The following is a 19,088-nucleotide window of genomic DNA, read 5'->3' as shown; positions in this document are numbered from 1 at the left end:
ACACACACACACACACACACACACACACACACACACACACACACACATATTATAGTTTTGCTCTCACTAAAAACATCTAAGACTGACCACTAATGAAGAATCAAAATATAGATATAACTTACATTATCAGCTTTCAAAAATATTATTAGTTCAATGAAATGTGTCAGACATACTTGTCAACAGCATCATATACTTGAACTAAGCCAAATGCCAACTAATTTTCTACAGCAAAATCACAAAAAAAGCATATGAAAAACTGTAAAAAGTTAAAATCGTAATGCTGACCCGGCAATACCATAAAGTTCCTAAAACAGCACCTTTAATACTCATCTTTACATTCAACGTTAGATTTATAAGTTGATTCTGTAATATCATTCTGCTTACAAAAGCTGTGCTTTTATCATTTATTCCGCCAGAGGTGATTACCCTAAAAGAGGTTTTGGCTACTCTTATAATTATGCAGAAAGACATAAGGCCACTAATTTTTACAGCAAAAAAGATATTCAAACAGGTAAAGTGCAGAAGATGTTAAGAGATACCAGTATTTTGAAAAACAAAGATCTAGTAACATTTAGTGCATATTCTCTCAATAGCTGCATTTTGAAAAAATAAGATTCCAAAATTTCCATATGCAGTAATTATGCAGACCTAACCATGAACGAATTCACCAATACCTGAAACCTACTATACATAAGGTACTCAGAAAACAAAGTTCTAATACAAATGTGTCTCTGGCAAGGAGTTTTCTTTTTCCAATAAGCCAACTGCAAAACTTTTATAGTTGCTAATAATAATCAAAATCTACCTTTCAACGCCCTCTTAATTTGAATATTTAAAAGAGAAAAGTTCCAAACAAGTGTGTGCTAGATTGCATCATTTTATATTTGGCTTTAATGTAATAAAATCAAGTCTCTTTATTCTATACTGCAAGCCAGGAAATTGGTTGGAAATTACTTACTTTTTTTCCAACTGGCAAAAATAGCTTTGTCTAAGTGCTGCAGAATTTTAGTCTAAAGAAAAACATAAACTAGAAATGAATGTGAATTTTTAAATATGAAAGCAAACATACTGTCTGTCATTCATTACTATATTAGTAAGAATCATAGAAGATTGTTCTAATAATATAAATATCTAACAATATTAAATGATTCCTATTCCCACTGAAGGTTATTTTAACTATTACATCAACTTTATAATCTTACTTGACAATTCATTCTCAAGTAGTGAATTATCAAAATATCTAAAATTACATATACTAAAATACTAGTCAAAATCATTTTAAATTTTAATAATATGCAATTGTAAAATATATTAACAGATTCAAAAGTAAGTCTGTACTGCTTGGTTTGAATAGATAACACCCTTAGTTTTAATAAACTACCTATAAATGCTTGTTATTGAAGGGATACCATTTTATTATGAAACCAATTATTGTAATGGTGAAAAAGTACAATTACTAATTATGATTAGCTGTAGAATTTTCATATTGAAAGGACATACAAAAAAACAGAAAATATTTAGGCTGCAACTTCAGAGAAAAAACTAAGTTAACCGTTTCAACCAGTAAATAAGCTTTTAAAACATACAAGTTTAATACATGGGAAGATAAAAGTGCCAATAGTTAGATGGGAGAGACAGGAATAAAAACAAGGGACAGAAACACATAACACCTTTCACACCCTTTAAATACTATAAAGTAAACAGAATAGGTAATGACTTTTAAACTTTTAATATTCGGGTAAAAATCTCACCTACATATGTGCCTCACTTAATGTAAGAGATATAATTTATGTATACATGTCTATTCAGAAAGGCCCAAAAGGTATTTTTTTCATAGCCTATAATTCAGTTCTCACCGAAGTCTACAAACTGATTCTAGTAAAGCAATCTACTTTCCTCACAGATTAATCTAAAAATTGGCAAGATGTTTCTTGTAAAAACAAAACAAAACAAAACAAAACAAAACATAGGCCACAGACACAAAGTTGCATTTGAAAACGTAAATTCAAAACCATATCTAAACTTAAATATTATTATGTTAATCATTTGGTATAACAAATTTCTCAAGAAAATGTCAACATAATAAATAAAACAAGGTAAATTAAAATCAATCAGATTCTATAATATTAAGCCAAATACACAATTTTAAAGACTTATACAATTTGGTAAGACCAAATTCTTGTGGGTGAAAGTTACAGAAACAACTTCTATAAGTGGCTTAAAATGCAACAGCAAAATTTTAAATGGGGAAGCTAATTTGCATACAGACAAGAATTAAGTTGTAGAAGATGAAGCAAAGAACTTGAAAAACATTTAAACAAATTTTTAAGAAATTCTTATTAAATCAGCTCCCTGATTGAGTCCTGTAATACTGAATTCTTATATATCTCAGCCTATTAGGAAAACTAGTTTAAAATATCAAAATCTTGTATAACTTAATATCTCAAGTTAAAACATGATGTCCAGTTAACTATCCAAACAATTGAGAAAAAAACAAAAAACAAAAAACAAAACCACCAAATGACTAAAGGCCAGGCGTTTATTTCACAATCTCTAGTTCTCAGCCAGTATCTGTATTTTAATAGAAAAATATAAATAACAGTATAACTATTAGGTTTCATTTTTGCAAAAGTTTAAAATTTGATATTAGTCTTTATAAAAATCATAATTAGTAGATTATTCCAAAAACAGTGGTGTCAAAACCACTTATATCACTAAATTATCTTAACTTTTTCATACATTTGAGTAACAGATGGTAGGCCTTAGTTCTTGGACACTACACAATAATCACAATCTGTGTAACCTTTTCAGTATTAAAAAAAAAATCCAAATAGTATTAATAACCAGCACCTTAGCATATCTTATAGTAGTATATATAATCATAACCACAATCTAGATATGTAAAACTGTGTCATACTTTCAGTATACTAAGTTATTTATTTTATATAGATTTCCTACAGCTAGTCCATGGAAGATATTCAGATGTAAGAGTATTTCTTGGGTTGCCAAAAAGCATAAATGCGTACACTCACAAACAAAATTCTTTTTGCCATCCCTGTTTTCATTAGCACCCCACAAGAAGATATATACCACACTTAGATCAAAATCTCCTTAAGTTTAAGAGTTGAAACAATTTTACCTCATTTGGAAAAATGGTAGTCTAACAAGTAATCTGGCTTTTATTTAAAAAGAGACTAATTTGTTTCTACCTCAATATTTTAAATATTGTTTTGTTCTAACTATATGAATAAATGAATACCGCCTCATTGATAAAAAAAATTATAATTGAATAAAGTTAAGGTTATTTGTTTTAGTATCTGACACTTAAAAATTATGATAAAACAAATGAAAAATTTTTAAGCACAAATACTAGTACTGATTAAAAATGCAAATAAATAGCAAATTGATCAATTAATATCACACTGATTACCTGGGCAACTGTGCAAATATAAACCATTCAAAACATGCTTCGGGGAACAGTAACATCATTACAAGTCAATACTCCTTTTGATTAAAAAAACAAAGCAATAGTGTTATTACCACTTTACTATAAAAATGATGTGGCGGTTTATTCTAATTACCTTCTATATCCACTTTAATTTCAACACAATGTAATATTCTTACAACAGGAAAAGGAAATTGATAGATCAAAAGTATTCAGCTAAATTTTACTTAGTCTCACTTAAATAAGTAAAATATGCTTTCAGTATTAAATACAAGTAGAGTTACTATATGTACTTTAGGGGGAAAAAGCTTCAAGGCTCTAATACTTCAGTTGGGTTTGTATAACATGATTTCATGAATCAAAACCATGAAAATCTTCTCTAATATTTAGGTCATCTTAAATCCATTAAAAAAATCAGAAAATAAAAAAAAAGATGGAAACAAGTTTAATAAATGTGTAAGTACAGGAAAATAAATATTTCTGATGATTTCACCATTTAAAATAATTAAGGCAACGACAAAGTGCTACGGAAATTATTTTTTAAAAAGAACACCCTCAAGTTCATGAACTAGGCTTGAAAGTACATGCATATGAACAAAACTGGAAGCTAAAACGAAAACATTAAGTTTCACAGAAGTATGACAATGGGTGATTTTTAAAATTCTTTTTAGTCATGTTTTTAATAAAAGAAATTTTCTTAAGTACAATAAGCACATAGTTTTCATTCATACACTGAAATAAACATCATAAGCCTTATTCAACTGAATTGTAACAATGAGTCCTATTTGTCTTAAATAATTGGTATCTCAAAATATCCTCTGTATTTCAAAAAGAATTGTTAACGTCAAATCTTAAATTTCTTAAGAATTTTTTAAAAAATAAGGCCTTGACATTTTATTCTGCATTCAAAAGTGAGAGGCAAAGCAAATTGTAAAATCACGCAAACAGAAAAAAAATCACAGCAATCTATTCCTAGAACACTTTCGTAATTATATTTGTCTGCCCTAAAAACAAAACAAAACCAAAAAATTCAGAATCCACTAAAGTTACCCCCTTGGCATCTTCCCATCTCTGGGCTAACCTAAAACTCCATTCCGTTTTGGTTTTTTTTTCCTAAAACTTCACTTTAATACAAGTTTCTAATTTAGATAAATAAAGCACTTTAATTCAACAGGCTGGCATAGCAAATTTAGGGCCTAGAAAAGAATGCAACACATGGATCAGAGAACCTTAGAGTCAGCCCTAATTTCTTTACCTAGAAATATTTAAGAAGTTCGTATAGCTCGTCAGAAATTTGCAATTTTACATTGTACATTTAACTTCATCATATCTGACTATAATAAAAACAGCTTTAGAATAAAAAAGCATATGGTCAAAGAATGCATTAAATAACAAAATAGTAAAAGTAACTCCCAACAGTTCAACAACTACATAATTAAAGGAAAAAGGATTACTTTAAAAACTACTAGCAAAATTTTAAAAAAATTTAAACATCCTTCTGAATACTACATACAGAATTATACTTAAAAACACTTACGGAAAACATCTTCAACCTTTTCTAACAGAAGTTCAAAGCAACACTTTCATAATCAGCCAAAGAACACATGAGCCCTCTGCAAATAAACCTTTTTTGTTATTAGGGATATCTTCTGTGGACAAAGCTCTTATTCTAATACAAAGAATACTGGCCTAGCAGCAGTCAGAAAACCCAGATGTTAGGACTAACTCCATCACTGATTGGTAAGTTGACCTTCTTAAATATCACACCTGAGGGCAAAGGTACTGATTTTCATCAAATATTACACTTATTATATACCAGACATTTTACACAGCATTTTGGGATAATTCTTCATTGACGGGGAGGGGTCTTGTGCCATATAGGATGTTAAGCAACATCACTGGCTTCAAACCCCTAGCCAATAGCACACTCCACCACCCCAGCTGTGACCACCAAAATGTCTCCAGACAATGCTAAAAGTCCTAGAGGAGGTGAAAGAGGATCATCCCCAGATGGCAACCAATAATCTGAAAAAAGACCTCACCTACACTTTTAATAAAGCTAAAAAACCACTGTACAAATTTAGGATTTTTACTCCCATTTTGGAGTTGTTGAAACAGGGTTCACTAAGGTTAGGCAGTGTATCTACATAACTGAGAAGTGGCTGAGCAGAGATGCATGTATTTATTTTTGAGAGGGTCTCACTCTGTTGCCCAGGCTGTAGTGCAGTATCCTAATCACAGCCTGATGCAGCGTCAAAGTCCCAGTCTCAGGTGATCCCATCTCAGCCTCCTGAGTAGCTGGGACTACCAGTGCGCACTACAACACCCGACTAATTTTTGTATATTTTTGTAGAGACAGGGTCTCCCCATGTTGCCCAGACTGGTCTCGAACTTCTGGACTCAAGCAATCTGCCAACACTGGCCTCCCAAAGTACTGGGATTACCGGTGTAAGTCACCATGCCCAGCCTTGAGCAGAGATTTAATCTGGACTTTAGGTCTAGCCAACTCCAAATCTATGCTCCATTCCACCATACTGCCTTTCTAAACTATCTCATCTATAAAATCAGGATAACATTTTCCATGCAAAGCTACTTAGAGTTTACAGATCAAATGAGATAATGCATGTATAAATTCTAATAACCTAAAGGAGCATAACATGTTAAGGGTTTGCTTGGTGGGAGATAGTGTTCATCGGTGATCCTCAAAGTGTGATCCCCAGACCACCAGAATCAGTATCACTTGAAAACTTCTAAGAAATAAAAATTCTCAGGTCCCAATCCAGACCTACTGAATCAGAAACTCTGGGGGTGGAGCAAGCAATCCATAGTTTAATAAGCCCTTCAGGTTATTCTAACACACTGAAGTTTAAGAACCACTGATGTAACATAATGGGAAAAATACTGCACCGAGTGCCAAAAAAGCCCGGCATCCTTCTTCAGACTCATTTCTTTCACTAGCCATTAACAAGATACTGATTCCACTGGAGCTACAATTCCGAAGCTGCAAAACAAAAATTAAAAAAGAAAGAAAAAAAAAAGTAATGCCTGTTCTGTTTGCCTCTTAGGTTGCCTGTTTTTCTTTGCAAAATCAAACGAGCTAATGATTTAAAAAGTGTACTGTTAATAAAAACTACATAAGACAGAGTATATACTAGTTAATTCCATATCTTTCATAAATGATTCTTTCAAGGTATACAATAAATTTTACAACATGGTCAAATTAAGCCTAGCAAAACAGTGTTTTTACCTTAGAAAAATGAATAAAATAAATTTTTAAAAAATCCCACGTATTCCATTTTATCGCTGACAATGTAAAATAATTTATAATACACACTAAAAAAAAAAAAAATACCTAAAAAAATCAAGCTTAATGACATCCCCAAAATTTCATTTTAAAAGTACCGTTTTCAATTCTATCTAAATCTCCAATCAGTTTAGAGTAACCAGAATACTCAAAAAGTCTCACAAAGAGAGGGAATTTTAAATGGAAAAGAATCCTGCATTTTAAAATAAGCAAAAAGTTTGTAACTTTAAACATGTATATGATATTTATTAATCACTCTAAAAATACAACTATTCAGGCCAGCTATGGTGGGTTAAATTTTTAAATGCATCTAATTAACAGAGTATCTGAGGCCAGGCATGGTGGCTCATGCCTGTAATCCCAGCACTTTGGCAGGCTGAGGCAGGCAGATTACCTGAGGTCAGGAGTTCGAGGCCAGCCTGACCAACATGGAGAAACCCCATCTCCACTGAAAAAAAATATAAAATTAGCCAGGCGTGGTGGCGCATGCCTGTAATTCCAGCTACTTGGGAGGATGTGGCAGGAGAATCGCTTGAACCCAGGAGGCGGACATTGCAGTGAGCCAAAATCGCACCACTGCACTCCAGCCTAGGCAACAAGAGCAAAATTCCATCTCGAAAGAGTATCTAATTCAAATCACAATGCATTTCATAATACCTCAAATAATTACATCCTCTTCAAAAGATCAAAAGTATTAAACAAACAAAATTCACAGAATACAATCTTTGCACTAGTAAAGAACAGAGAAGCTTATTGTACTTCAGCCTGAAAATCTACAAAAACCAAAGGAAATAAAAGTCAAAGCTATGCTGAAGTGCTCTAGTATTAAATCAATAGTAAGTTTTAGGTAGTGATCCAAAGCAAAAACTAAGTGCAAGGAGAGAGATTGATTTACAAAACTCAGCTGTGCTCAAGATGCCAAAATGCACAACTCAACTCTACAACCTAGACATGGACCAAAAATATAGCTAGTTTACAAAACACATAAAATGCATTAAAAAAAATCACATAATCAGACAGTTACATAGTATCAGACAGAGTGTATTCACTCTGCAATATAAAACACGCACACACACACACACACACAAAAATCCACTCACTGGAAGTCAAGTGCTTCACTACTAAGGGTGCTGTGGTACATCTGGGAAATCAGTGCAGGTCAAGGGGGGGGAAAAAAGAACAATCCCTATGTACACACAATGGCCTTTACTGGACAGATAAGCTTATTTCATCTTTCCCCATATTCAATAAGAAAACATTAAGAAAAAAATTCTTTAGTTCTTTAGTTCTTTCTTCTCACGTCTTGCGCCTAAATCATATTGAGAATCCTGGCCAAATGTGGAAACAGGACACAATAATACAGAGATTGAATACTTTAAAAGTTCCCATATTATATTAATGCATTACAGATTATATTAAGTGTAAATTTTATTGTAATAAATGTAACTTGACATTCAGTTGCAAGACTTCCTCGAAAAGCTGAAATTTTCAAAAGGAAATGCTAAGAAATACACCTCTATTGACCAAAGTTTACATAACTCATACTAAGTTTACTACATTTGAGGCAGAGTTTACTTTATGTGAATAAAAATGTATGACAGTTAAACTGACCTATCTTCAACACTAAAGAAAATTTAAGATGATAACAAAGTTTAAAAATTCTACTTCACTATGCTAATAGGAAGTTTTTGCCTTTTATATCTTAAAGCAAATAGTTTTTGATTATATCTTAAAGCAAAATAATTTACTTTGGTCAACAGTTTGAGTAAGCAGAGATTTATCTCCCATTTCTGATGAAACAGCAAAATCACAGACATGTCATACTCGGACTTCCTAAAGGAATACCCTTATTTTTAAAGACACTTATAACTTGAAACAATTAAAATCCTAACATGGCCCAAACTGAGGAAATTCAGTTACAATCATACACCATAAAACACAAATAACTTCCCTTCATACATAACCTGAAATTACAGTTTTTCAGAGCAGTAACTACCATGTAAGTATTTACAATGTGGCAGGTACTATGCTAAAGGAATTACTTATATTATCTCACTTACTATTCAAGATAAACGTATGTGGTAGGTTCCATTATCATCCCCATTTTCCAGATAAAATAGATTGAGAAAATCTAAATAACCTACTCAAAGTCATCCAGCTACTAAATGGAAGATCCAGGATTACAAAACAAGCAGCCTGGCTCCAGAGCCCACACTGCCTCCCTAAAATCTACAATGAAACAATGTATATGCTTAAAAGTATAGATAAATGTAATACTCAATATTTTAATGTAATTTAAAATAGATCTGACCATATTTAAAAATTACAGAACAATTTTAGAACAATCCAAGGTAATCTTTTCTTTAAAGAAACGAAAATTTATTTTTAATAAATATTAAGATAAAAGGTTTCCTAACTTTGTATACACATATACACACACACACACAGAATTCAAATACTTGTTAGATTCACTGTTCATATTCAAAGTGATAAGTACTAATAATAATTATTTGTATAATTACTTAAAATATAATGCATAAACAGTCTTCTTTTTTACACTATGTGGAGATCAAGAAAATTCCTTTGATGGCAGATACAGCTACAATATCCATCTCTAAATATTCTCAACACTGGCCGGGCACAATGGCTCACGCCTGTAATCACAGCACTTTGGGAGGCCGAGGCAGGCAGATCACTTGAGGTCAGGAGTTTGAGACCAGCCTGGCCAAGGTGGTGAAACCCCATCTCCACTAAAAGTACAAAAACTAGCTGGGCATGGTGGCATGCACCTGTAATCCCAGCTGCTTGCGAGGCTCAGGCAGGAGAATCACCTGAACCTGGGAGGCAGAGGTTCCAGTGAGCCGAGATCCCGCCACTGCACACCAGCCTGGGCAATAGAGTGAGATTCCATCTCAAAAATAAAAATAAAAATAAAAATAAAAAATTCTGAACACTGCCAAAAAGTAATGCCTTGAAGATGTCCACACATGTCCTAATGTCAACTGTTGCAAATGAAGAGTCTACCTTAACTATACATAACTAAAACTTCCCAACTAAAATTAATTCACCCCTAAATTATGTTATTCTTCTATTAATAATTGCCAATACTTATTTGATCCAGTGCAAATTATTTTAGAAGAATGAAATTGCTGATACTTCCTCTGCAACCAATGAAAAAAATTCAAAAACTAGGGGAAAGGTGAAGAGTCAAGTACAATATACTAATTTCACCTTTCTTGACAAATGAAAGTATTTTACATTAGTGAATGCATATATTCAATATGTACAAAGAGAATCATCAAACACAGACCAATATACTTTTAACCACCTACGGAACAATGTATATGTGGCGGTAATACACCCTATAAGAGACTTACAGTTATCAGTTTGCTCAGCAAATCCTTACCAATCTAAGGTCAGTCTAACCTCAACATTATTCTTTCTGATAGCAACTGCATTAATTTCAAAGCTACCAGATAGAAAGCAATTGTAAAACAGAACTGACTACCCCAATCTCACAAATTTCCTAAGTCACTATCTTCAAAACAAATCCTAACATCTTTTCTTAATGAATTTGGGCAACGAGATGAATTCTTCAGTGCTGACTCTGAAAATCAAGTTTAACAGAAAAAATGAAGAAAAAAGTAACAAGACTAAGAACTAATGGATTCTATGTAATAAAACTTCAGAAATGTTTGTTTAACCCAATGGTTTCTACAGAAAAAAAAAAAATACATTTCTTAAGCTATGTTAATATCACATTTTCTGGAAGCTAAATCCTTGTAGTATAGCAGAGGCCTCACATTTCAATTAAGCAGAAAATTGTCATATGCATGCAACACTTTTACAATTCTCGTTACAAACTCTGAAGTCACACACAATATCAATAATAAAATTGATTTCCTAAGCTTTTGTCTTACCAAAAAGATTGAGATGAAAATTTAAAAATAAACGTTTACTTCAAGTGAATTAATGTTAAAACTTTGTGAACTGAATTTCCCATAACAAATACTCCTCCATTAAAAGTCACTTAAGTGATTACTTCAGAAGTAGCTTAAAATATTTTTTTAAGTGTTGCGCTATCACCAAATGAACAAACAGCAAATGGAGGCAAATTTCAAAATAACACTAGAAAATAAGAACTGAAGACTTCTTCACTTCCAAAAAGTAAGCCATTTCATAACACTAAGTAGTTTATATATTTTATGTGGTTATGAGAAAGCAGATACACTGTTTCATACAAAAATTAAAGTATCACCAGTTGCTTTCCCCATGTTATTAAAAATAAAATTCTAAAAAGGTACTAAAGGAACTTTACTATCTTCTAAAACTAAGTTTAAAATGAAGGTGGTTATATCTCACCATATTTTATTATCTTTAATCATTTAGTATTTACTTAGTATATTATAACCAATGTAAATCTGCATTGATGACTATACTGCTGTGCAAACTTTTACACTGGCAGCAATAAAATTCCTTTTTCCTCACATAAACTGTACATTACTCCTTTCAGTTGTGCTTTACTCTTGAATAAGCACTATGAAAAATGAAGTTTGTAAGTTATCATATAGCAATTAGGTGGTCCAGTCACGTTTTTCAGGAAATATAACTTAGCAGATACAAAACAATGTAAAATAAATATTGTGAATAGAATATTTTTTAAAACCCTCATGATTAATTTCAGTAATCACTTACCTTGAGGTAATTTAGGTAACTTCAATAGTCACTGTACTCTCTAGAAGTTAAAAGTATTCCCTGTGAAGATTTATTTGAAAAGAGGCAAATCTACCAAACAATAAAAATACAACAGAAGCCTAAAGTTTCCACATACCCCAAATACACTATTTTTCTATAGTCTCAAATTCAGCACTATATTTCAGACTAATATTAAGTATATAACCCTACTAACAAATGTTTAGAATAATTTAATTTTGCGATATTTTAAAATTGAATTATTGTCCTCAGTTTTCGTCAGAGAAATGGCTTCATTATTAATCTTTCCTTACCAGATAAAAATACTCCAATCACTACTTTCATAAAGGAATTTAACTTTTCACAGGTTAGCTGCCGAAATAAATACTACAGCATGCCAAAGACAAAGTCCTCAATGACCATTTTAATGCCTTCCCACCCCCATAAACAGAAAAACAAGCAAACCAAGTACGTTGGAATATCAAAATTATTGGGAGTGCAATTATCAAAAAAGCAAGCACTTCATTGACTTTCCTCACTGACTTTTTTTCATACCAACTTTTGGCTCAATAAAACCACAACTCTAGAAATCAAGTGTTATTAGTCATTTGACACAATATTTGATACTGCTTTCTATGCATAACTAAAAGTACAATTTTAGAGAAAGTTTTAAGTCACATAAATCTCATGTGTAGAGACCCACATACTCTGAAATCAAAGGAAATGCCAGTCACATCACAGCTCACATGTAAAAACCTGGTAGAATAATTTTAAGGTCTTAATAACCCTGACAATTTTAAATAAAGTGGGAAAAGTAAAAGTAGTGTGTATGTACTTTAAGTGCTGAAAGAAATCTGTCTCCCAGACAGCATTCAATTATTTTCTTCAGAGGCTTTTTTTTCAAAGTTACATAAACATTTAATTTTTTGTTCCTATATATTTGGATGACTGTCAGTAATTCATGCTAATAGTAGACTGCTTTGGAAGTCACAAAAGAATTTTTTCCATAATTATCTTCTGGGCAAGCGGGTTTAGCCTTAGTAACATTTTTATCTTCCAGTTTAGCCTTAGTAACATTTTCAATTAATGCCAACTTCAAAATTTGCAAATACTGTTTTAAAATAATATTACTGACTTAACAGAAAACTAAATTTTGGGAAGCTACTTCTTCAGTAAGTTTTATATTCATTTCAAAACAAAAACTTGGGCAAAATTAACTGTGCACATGTATATGCAGCTAACATAATCCAAGGGAATAAAACCTCTCCTGATATAAACGTTGTCTTAAAAAAAAATCTTCCCCACAATTTTTAGCAGGACATATAGACACTGCAGTGTCACGCTACCTTTAGACAAAATGCAACTGATACTTGCTAAGAAATAATTTTTATTAAAAATACTCTGCTAGTACTTATGCAATTACATAATTTTAACTAAATATTGTCCACTGCCACAATTCGCATTACCAAACTCATATTACCAAATTTTAGGCCTTGATAGAGCCTAAATGCTTCAGTCACTTCAGACCAATAACTTCTGTTTTCACATACCTTATACACTGGCCTACCAATAGCTCTCAATTCCTGTCAATACTTTCCATTCTGCAAAATGAGGGCCCCATTCCCATCCCTAATCAAAACCAGTCTGTTGTACCTGAAACTGCAAAGATTCATGCTTTTCGATGACCACTAACTTTTGAAGCCCGAAGGCCTAACTTTTAGACAACTAAAGCTATACACTGTTAAAATTCTTGGGCTTCTGTCTTATTCAACAAGCTGACTCAGTAAATGTAATACACTGTATGAAAAAAGCTAACATACCTACAATCTAAAGCTGGAGTAAACTTCTCTTGCCAGCATTTCTGGATATTAGCTGGTAAAATTCACTTGACATTCTACACAAATCAGTGAAATTAACAATACCAAAAGATGTCAGAGAACCTGAAATCTAAAAACGGTGAGCAGCAATTCTGGCATCACAATACTTAAATTTCAAGCATGAACTGAAGTTTTATCTTTGCAATCTTCACTTGCCACACACAATACCCTTGAACCTACACATTGTCATCTGGGATCAAAAACTACTCAATATCCATTCCATGTTTATGACAAGAGCACCGAACATTAAACGCTACTGAAGTGCAAATTTCAAGCCCTATCCTACATCACCCCATAGGGAGAGAAAAAGGTAAATATAACAAAGATCTAGTAAGAACGCCTTATAAGGTATATTATGGCACTATTGATTTCAAACTACAAAACTTCTAAATACAGTCCAAAGTTGTAACTTTAGTGTAAAACATTAACAAAACTACTTTTTGCACTCAATGTGCACCATATATACTGAAAATTATTCTGCTTCTAAAGTTATGCAAATCAGTCATATTTTAAAAGAATCTATCAATGCAACCCAGGAAACTAAAACAATCACTGCAAGATTCTGATGCAATATGCATACGTGCAACACTAATTTTCATTTTATTCTGATCTAAACCCTTGATCTAGGGCCTAAGCCAAGATTTAATCGAAATATGCTCAACCTCAAAGCGTCTACTTTTTTGTTCATTTAGGAGACCGGATTACCGAGCTCTCTAATCCACTAACAGCATACTGTATTCTGTATTAACGGACAATAGCCCTCACGAAGAGACCGTATAGACAGCCTAAGCAAGCAATCGGTGCCTCCAGACTTGCAACCAGGCAAGAGTTCCGTCTAGCCGAACACACCCTAGGTTGAATACAAGAAAAGAAACACAAAATATATGACCTAGCAACCCGACCAGGGTTAAATGTTATAGTCGCCCAAACTAGGGACATTTTCGCATCCGTCTACTCCCACGTTCTAAGAGAGTGACAGAAAGGCAAAGAGGAGCAGCCGCAGAAATGGATACAGGTCAAGTCTAAGTCGAATCCATCCTCTTGATATCTCCTTTTGTTTCTGCTAACGATCTCTTTGATGATGGCTGTCATGTCTGGGAGCCTGTGGCTGAAGAAAAAGGAGGAGAGAGATGGCAGAAGCTGCTGGTGGCGGGGCTTCTTCTGCAGGATGGAAATGGCTCTGGACTTGGCGGTAGCTGATGCCCCTCGCTCTGCCGCCGCTTGGCTCTGGACCGCAGCCGGGTAATGGCTGCTGCGGCGGCTGCTGGATGGTTGCAGCGACTGGGCCTGCTTCTCCTCAGCAGCCAGAGGCCTGGCAGCAGCGGCAGCGGAATGGGGAGAAGACGAATAATCCTCGGAACGGCTGCCTCCTCCGGCGGCCTCCGGAGCCCGGGCCACGGGGGGTGCGGCGGCGGCGGAGGGGAGGTTTAAAACCGGCCCGGGTCCCTGGATGTGCCGCCGCCGCCGCCGCCGTGTTGGAGGCAGTAGAAGGGGAGAGACCAACTCTCCGGCGTTCCCAGCCCTGGAAATGGTGACAGGCGACTCAGACCCCCTCCCTGGAGCTGCAGCCGCCGCGGCCGCCGCCGCCGCCGCTTCTCCCCCCCGCTCCAGGAGCGGGAGGTGCCGCCGCCGCCGCCGCGCCTCAGCCGGCTCCCGCCCGAGCCCACGGCTTCCACCTTCCCCTTCAGGAGAAGCCGAGGAAGCGGCTGCACGGTTAGAAAAGACGAAGAGGAGGCGAGAAACGCCGCCGCTGCCGCCGCCGCAGGCCGGCCGGCTCCCCGAGGGCGCTGCCCCCGCGGCTGCTCACAGGCGCTGAGAGGGGCTCCGGGCCGCGGCCGCCGCCGTCTCTCATCTCCCTCGCCTGAGCCCGGCCTCGCCTCACAGCGGCTCAACTCTCAAACTTCCATCATGGCTGCAGCTTCCGAGAGGAGAGAACTGAGCGCAGCCGCGTCCCGGCGCCCGAGCGCGTATCCTGCCGCAGTGCATAAAGAGTCCCGCCACATCACCGCCCGCCGGCCTGCCCGCCCCCTCCGCCGCCGCGCCGGGAGCCCGGGCTCCTCGGGAGACCGAGGGGAGGCGGGAGCCGAACGAGAGGCGAACTGGACCGTGCCGGGCGAGGGGAGGGCAGGGCAGGGGGCGGTAGGCGGGGGCGGGAGCGGTAGCTCCGGGTGCGAGCGCAAAGCCCCCAAGCCGTAGGCTCTACTGAGCATGCCCAGTGTGGCTGCCTAGAGCTCGCTCGGGCCGGTTCCGAGCCGCCAGCCTGCAACTGCACTTGCCGCGGCTGCTTTTGCAGCAGCGCGAGGCGAGGATAACGAGCTAAGCCTCGGCCTCTGCCCAGAAACCCAGCCGGAGGCAGGATAGGCTGTTGCGGGGCGGGGGTGGAGGACTGATGATGAAAGCTGAGATGGGTGCGTTGAGCAGTGTCACTGACTCGAGTCTCAGGTTACCTGTGCACAGGTGGAAAGGACCAGGTGACCACGCTGGTCAGTATATAGGGAAATGCAGGGACGGTCCTTGCAAGGGGAATACCCTCCCCCCTGCCTCTGCCCCTGGATTTCCGCGGCGTGGACTGCATTCGCTCTTTTGCATCGCTGTCGATCACAATCGTTCGCAGAGATTTGACTGTAGCAGCCTTTGCCTAGAGATTCCTCCTTTCCCCAATCCTGTGTCCTCAGGATGTCAGTCTTAGCACAAAGAGCAACCTGCTATTGTGTTTCCAGCTTGCATCACCTCATCCGGCTCCCTTGTAGCGCCCCACCTCTCGCTTCCCCGGTAACTCGGCTTGTTTGCCCTAAAAATGAAAGCTCTCAGCCGAGCGTGCTGAACGTGAACACATCGCCGTTGAATTTCCAGAGCCCAAAGGGCACCTATCTAAATGAACTGAAAGAGGATCCCCGTGAGTAGGACGCACCCCGCAGCCCTCTCCTGCGCCCGCTCCGGTGCCCCTAGGAGACTAGAGCATCTCTCCCCCTCGGGCTCCAAGTCGGTTCGCCGCGTCGGACTCAAGCTCGGTTCTTAGAGACCACCTAGCCCCGCCCCCCCTTGGCCTCCGTGAAAACCCGGCGGGATGGATCGCCCGGGGCCAGGCTCCACGCGCCCCGGCCAGACCATGCACGTTCGGGGTTACCAGGTTGAGTGGAAAGTACGGAACGGTAGGAAGCTGCAGCCCAGCGAGTGGGCGGGGCAAGGAGACCTAGGAGGGTTCAAAAAGGGGTGGAAGGATACACGGGCCACAGTCGGAACTACTTTCCGAAGGAGGTCACGTGTGTTCCTAGTTGGGGAACTTTCCAAATTCCCACTCCCCAGTGATAGCTCCGGAGGCAAGTACTCTTCTTTTGCTCGGGGTGTTCTCGCCTGGTGCAGGCTGCAGAACCCCAGCCCTTCCCGCGCCGCGGCGGAAACAGGGACTCGGACCAGCCTCCCGAAGGAGCGCTGTCGGGGCTGGCGCTTGGGGAGCTGGTTACACAAGCACCCACATCCAAACACGTGCCCCCGCCTCCCCGCCTGCTGGCTGCCGCCGATTCTTACAGAACGCGGGGAGAGAGTCCCCAAGCTGGTCCCATTCCTCGCCTGCTACCCTAAGAGCAAGCCAAGGACGGAGACCTGAGACTCCTTGCTCTAGATCGACCTATACTGCGCCTTCCCAAACGTGGGAAAAGGATCTGGGTGCTAGGGGTCTCGGGCCTCTCCCTCGCTGATGCCCTGCCCCTTAGGGTGAACCCTTTTAGTTCTGTGCTTGCGGGTATCTCCTGCTGCAGCCCAGAGCTTGCATTCTCTGATGTTGCAACAAACGTCCAGTCACTACCCCTGAGCTGGTGAGCGCGCCCCACCTACTGTAGACTCAGCCAAGTTACTTATCTGGTCTGAGAACCTCGTCAATGGCCGTCAGCCCAGAACAAACCTGTCAAGTCCGCTTACAACCCCGACTGGGCACTCCTGTCGCCGTGAGAGAGCTAATTCAGAAATGCAGAGAGTTGGATCGCGCTCCTTCTACCCCGCACCGCACCCGTCAAGGATCTGCAAAGCAAATAGTCGACCCGCTTAAAGAGAATGAGCATCAACATCAGTCTGCGAATTTATTGTTTTTTCATTTCCCTTAGGAAGTAGAACTCCAGACCACAATTTGAGTGAAAAAATATCTAACGAGACCTAGGTTGAAGCACTTAGTTGTTTTTCAAACTTTGAGAGAATGAGAATCAATCTGCATGTGTGTTCAATAATTGTAAGTGCCTAGGAAAGTCTAAAGAGGATTTATGCCGTATTTGAGAAAGAGGACTGTATATGTGCACATCATAGTTGCAGGCAACCTGTGAAGACTGGAAACCCCAAGAGACCTAGCGCAGAAAGCCACAGGCCATTACCTAACTCCGGGACTACTAATTAAACCTGGGATATTTACAGTGTTCTTAGAGATCTCTGAGGCGCCGTAAAACTTTGCACTTATATACAGCATTTAAGATAGCTCTACAGGAGTTAACAACCTGCTGAAGCTTCAGTGTTGATATTTATTGAAGGCTGGTTTTGTGCATAGTTCTGGTCAGCTTGGGAAAGGCAAGGACCACAGTGGAAAAGGAAATGGAAAGCAACCGGAAAAGAATAAAAGGCAGGCCTCCAGTTGGTTTCCAGAGATGCAGATACTGTCCACATAGCCTAGGGTGAACTACAGATTTCATTATTTTATAAATAACCAAGGATAAGGAGCTCCTGATGCCTAGGTGTTCTACTAGATTGCATGGTAAAAACCAGAGCTGTGTTTAATTATCAATTACTGCGTGGTAGAAAAAGGGGGAATGAAGATGAACCTTTAAAAGGGGAGTAGATTAGAGAGGGGTAAAATGTCTCACATTTGTTTCTCAGGTTGCTGATCTTGTCCCCGGAGTCACTGTTATTAGCACTGCCCTACTCTGCTCCTCCCCTGGAGCCTACCGTAAGTGACAATTAGTCTCGTATCTGAGAACCTCTGAACTCCGCTTTCAGGGAAGAAAATGAAACAAGGGTGCATTCCTGTCCCTGGTGCGACAGGATCCTCTTGGATTCCATGGCACAGAGTTACTCTGGAGCAGAGAGGATCTGCATCACCAGCACTAAAGTGCTGGAATATGAGACCAGCCTCCAAGTACTTCCATCTGGCTGAAGAAGGAAAATGGGAAATGGGTTTTGCTGCTTCTCTAAACATCAGGTCCCTCTACTTCTCTCTAGTGGTGAATGAAAGGATCATGAATGTTGGCAGATATTTGGCCAGCCCGACAGCAACATCAGGTGGTTATTAGGAGTTGCTGAATAAAATCCTCCTTCTGTTCCTAGTGTTGTTTCTGAAAGAAATACTACTGATGCATCCTTTTCCAATTTTTTGTTTTTCTGTACCTTTCTACCCAAATGGCTGGCCCTATCTAAAGTAAACAAAGTTTCAAAAATAGTACTTTTTTAAAGTTCAATTGAAAATACCTGCTTGGCTGTACAGATATTACAATACACTGGTCTCCAAGCACTTCTTCTTCTTTTTTTTTATTTTTTATTTTTTATTTTTTTTGAGACGGAGTCTTGTAGGCTGGAGTGCAGTGGCATGATCTCGGCTCACTGCAACCTCCACCTCCCGGGTTCAAGCAATTCCCCTGCCTCAGCCTCCCGAGTAGCTGAGACTACAGGCACACACCACCATGCCCGGCTAATTTTTTGTACCCTAGTAGAGGCAGGGTTTCACCATGTCGGTCAGGATGGTTTCGATCTCCTGACCTCGTAATCCGCCCGCCTCAGCCTCCCAAAGTGCTGG

At 38.4% G+C, this 19,088-nt stretch overlaps 3 protein-coding genes across 4 annotated transcripts in view; 2 read left to right on the top strand and 1 right to left on the bottom strand.

Moving 5' to 3' along the window:
- PTEN (phosphatase and tensin homolog) overlaps nucleotides 1-15,454 on the bottom strand; it is a 110,542-nt gene extending 95,088 nt beyond the window's left edge. For both annotated transcript variants that reach the window (XM_025396252.1, XM_025396254.1), the window contains exon 1: nucleotides 14,332-15,454. In XM_025396252.1, the coding sequence (XP_025252037.1) occupies nucleotides 14,332-14,410 (79 nt within the window). In that variant the 5' untranslated portion in view covers nucleotides 14,411-15,454. The remainder of the gene's footprint in view (nucleotides 1-14,331) is intronic.
- Nucleotides 14,418-15,255, top strand: LOC112631317. The gene is made up of 2 exons (XM_025396256.1): nucleotides 14,418-14,688; nucleotides 14,952-15,255. The coding sequence occupies exons 1-2, from the start codon at nucleotides 14,518-14,520 to the stop codon at nucleotides 15,132-15,134; spliced, it is 354 nt and encodes a 117-aa protein (XP_025252041.1). The 5' UTR covers nucleotides 14,418-14,517; the 3' UTR covers nucleotides 15,135-15,255.
- KLLN (killin, p53 regulated DNA replication inhibitor) lies at nucleotides 15,446-18,617 on the top strand. The gene has a single exon (XM_025396255.1). The coding sequence runs from the start codon at nucleotides 16,386-16,388 to the stop codon at nucleotides 16,923-16,925; it is 540 nt and encodes a 179-aa protein (XP_025252040.1). The 5' UTR covers nucleotides 15,446-16,385; the 3' UTR covers nucleotides 16,926-18,617.
- Nucleotides 18,618-19,088: the final 471 nt, after the last annotated feature.

The sequence above is a fragment of the Theropithecus gelada genome, chromosome 9 (assembly GCF_003255815.1).
Source record: "Theropithecus gelada isolate Dixy chromosome 9, Tgel_1.0, whole genome shotgun sequence".
Taxonomy (NCBI): domain Eukaryota; kingdom Metazoa; phylum Chordata; class Mammalia; order Primates; family Cercopithecidae; genus Theropithecus; species Theropithecus gelada.
Note: the sequence above shows the minus strand (reverse complement) of the source record. Positions and strands in the feature narration are given on the sequence as shown.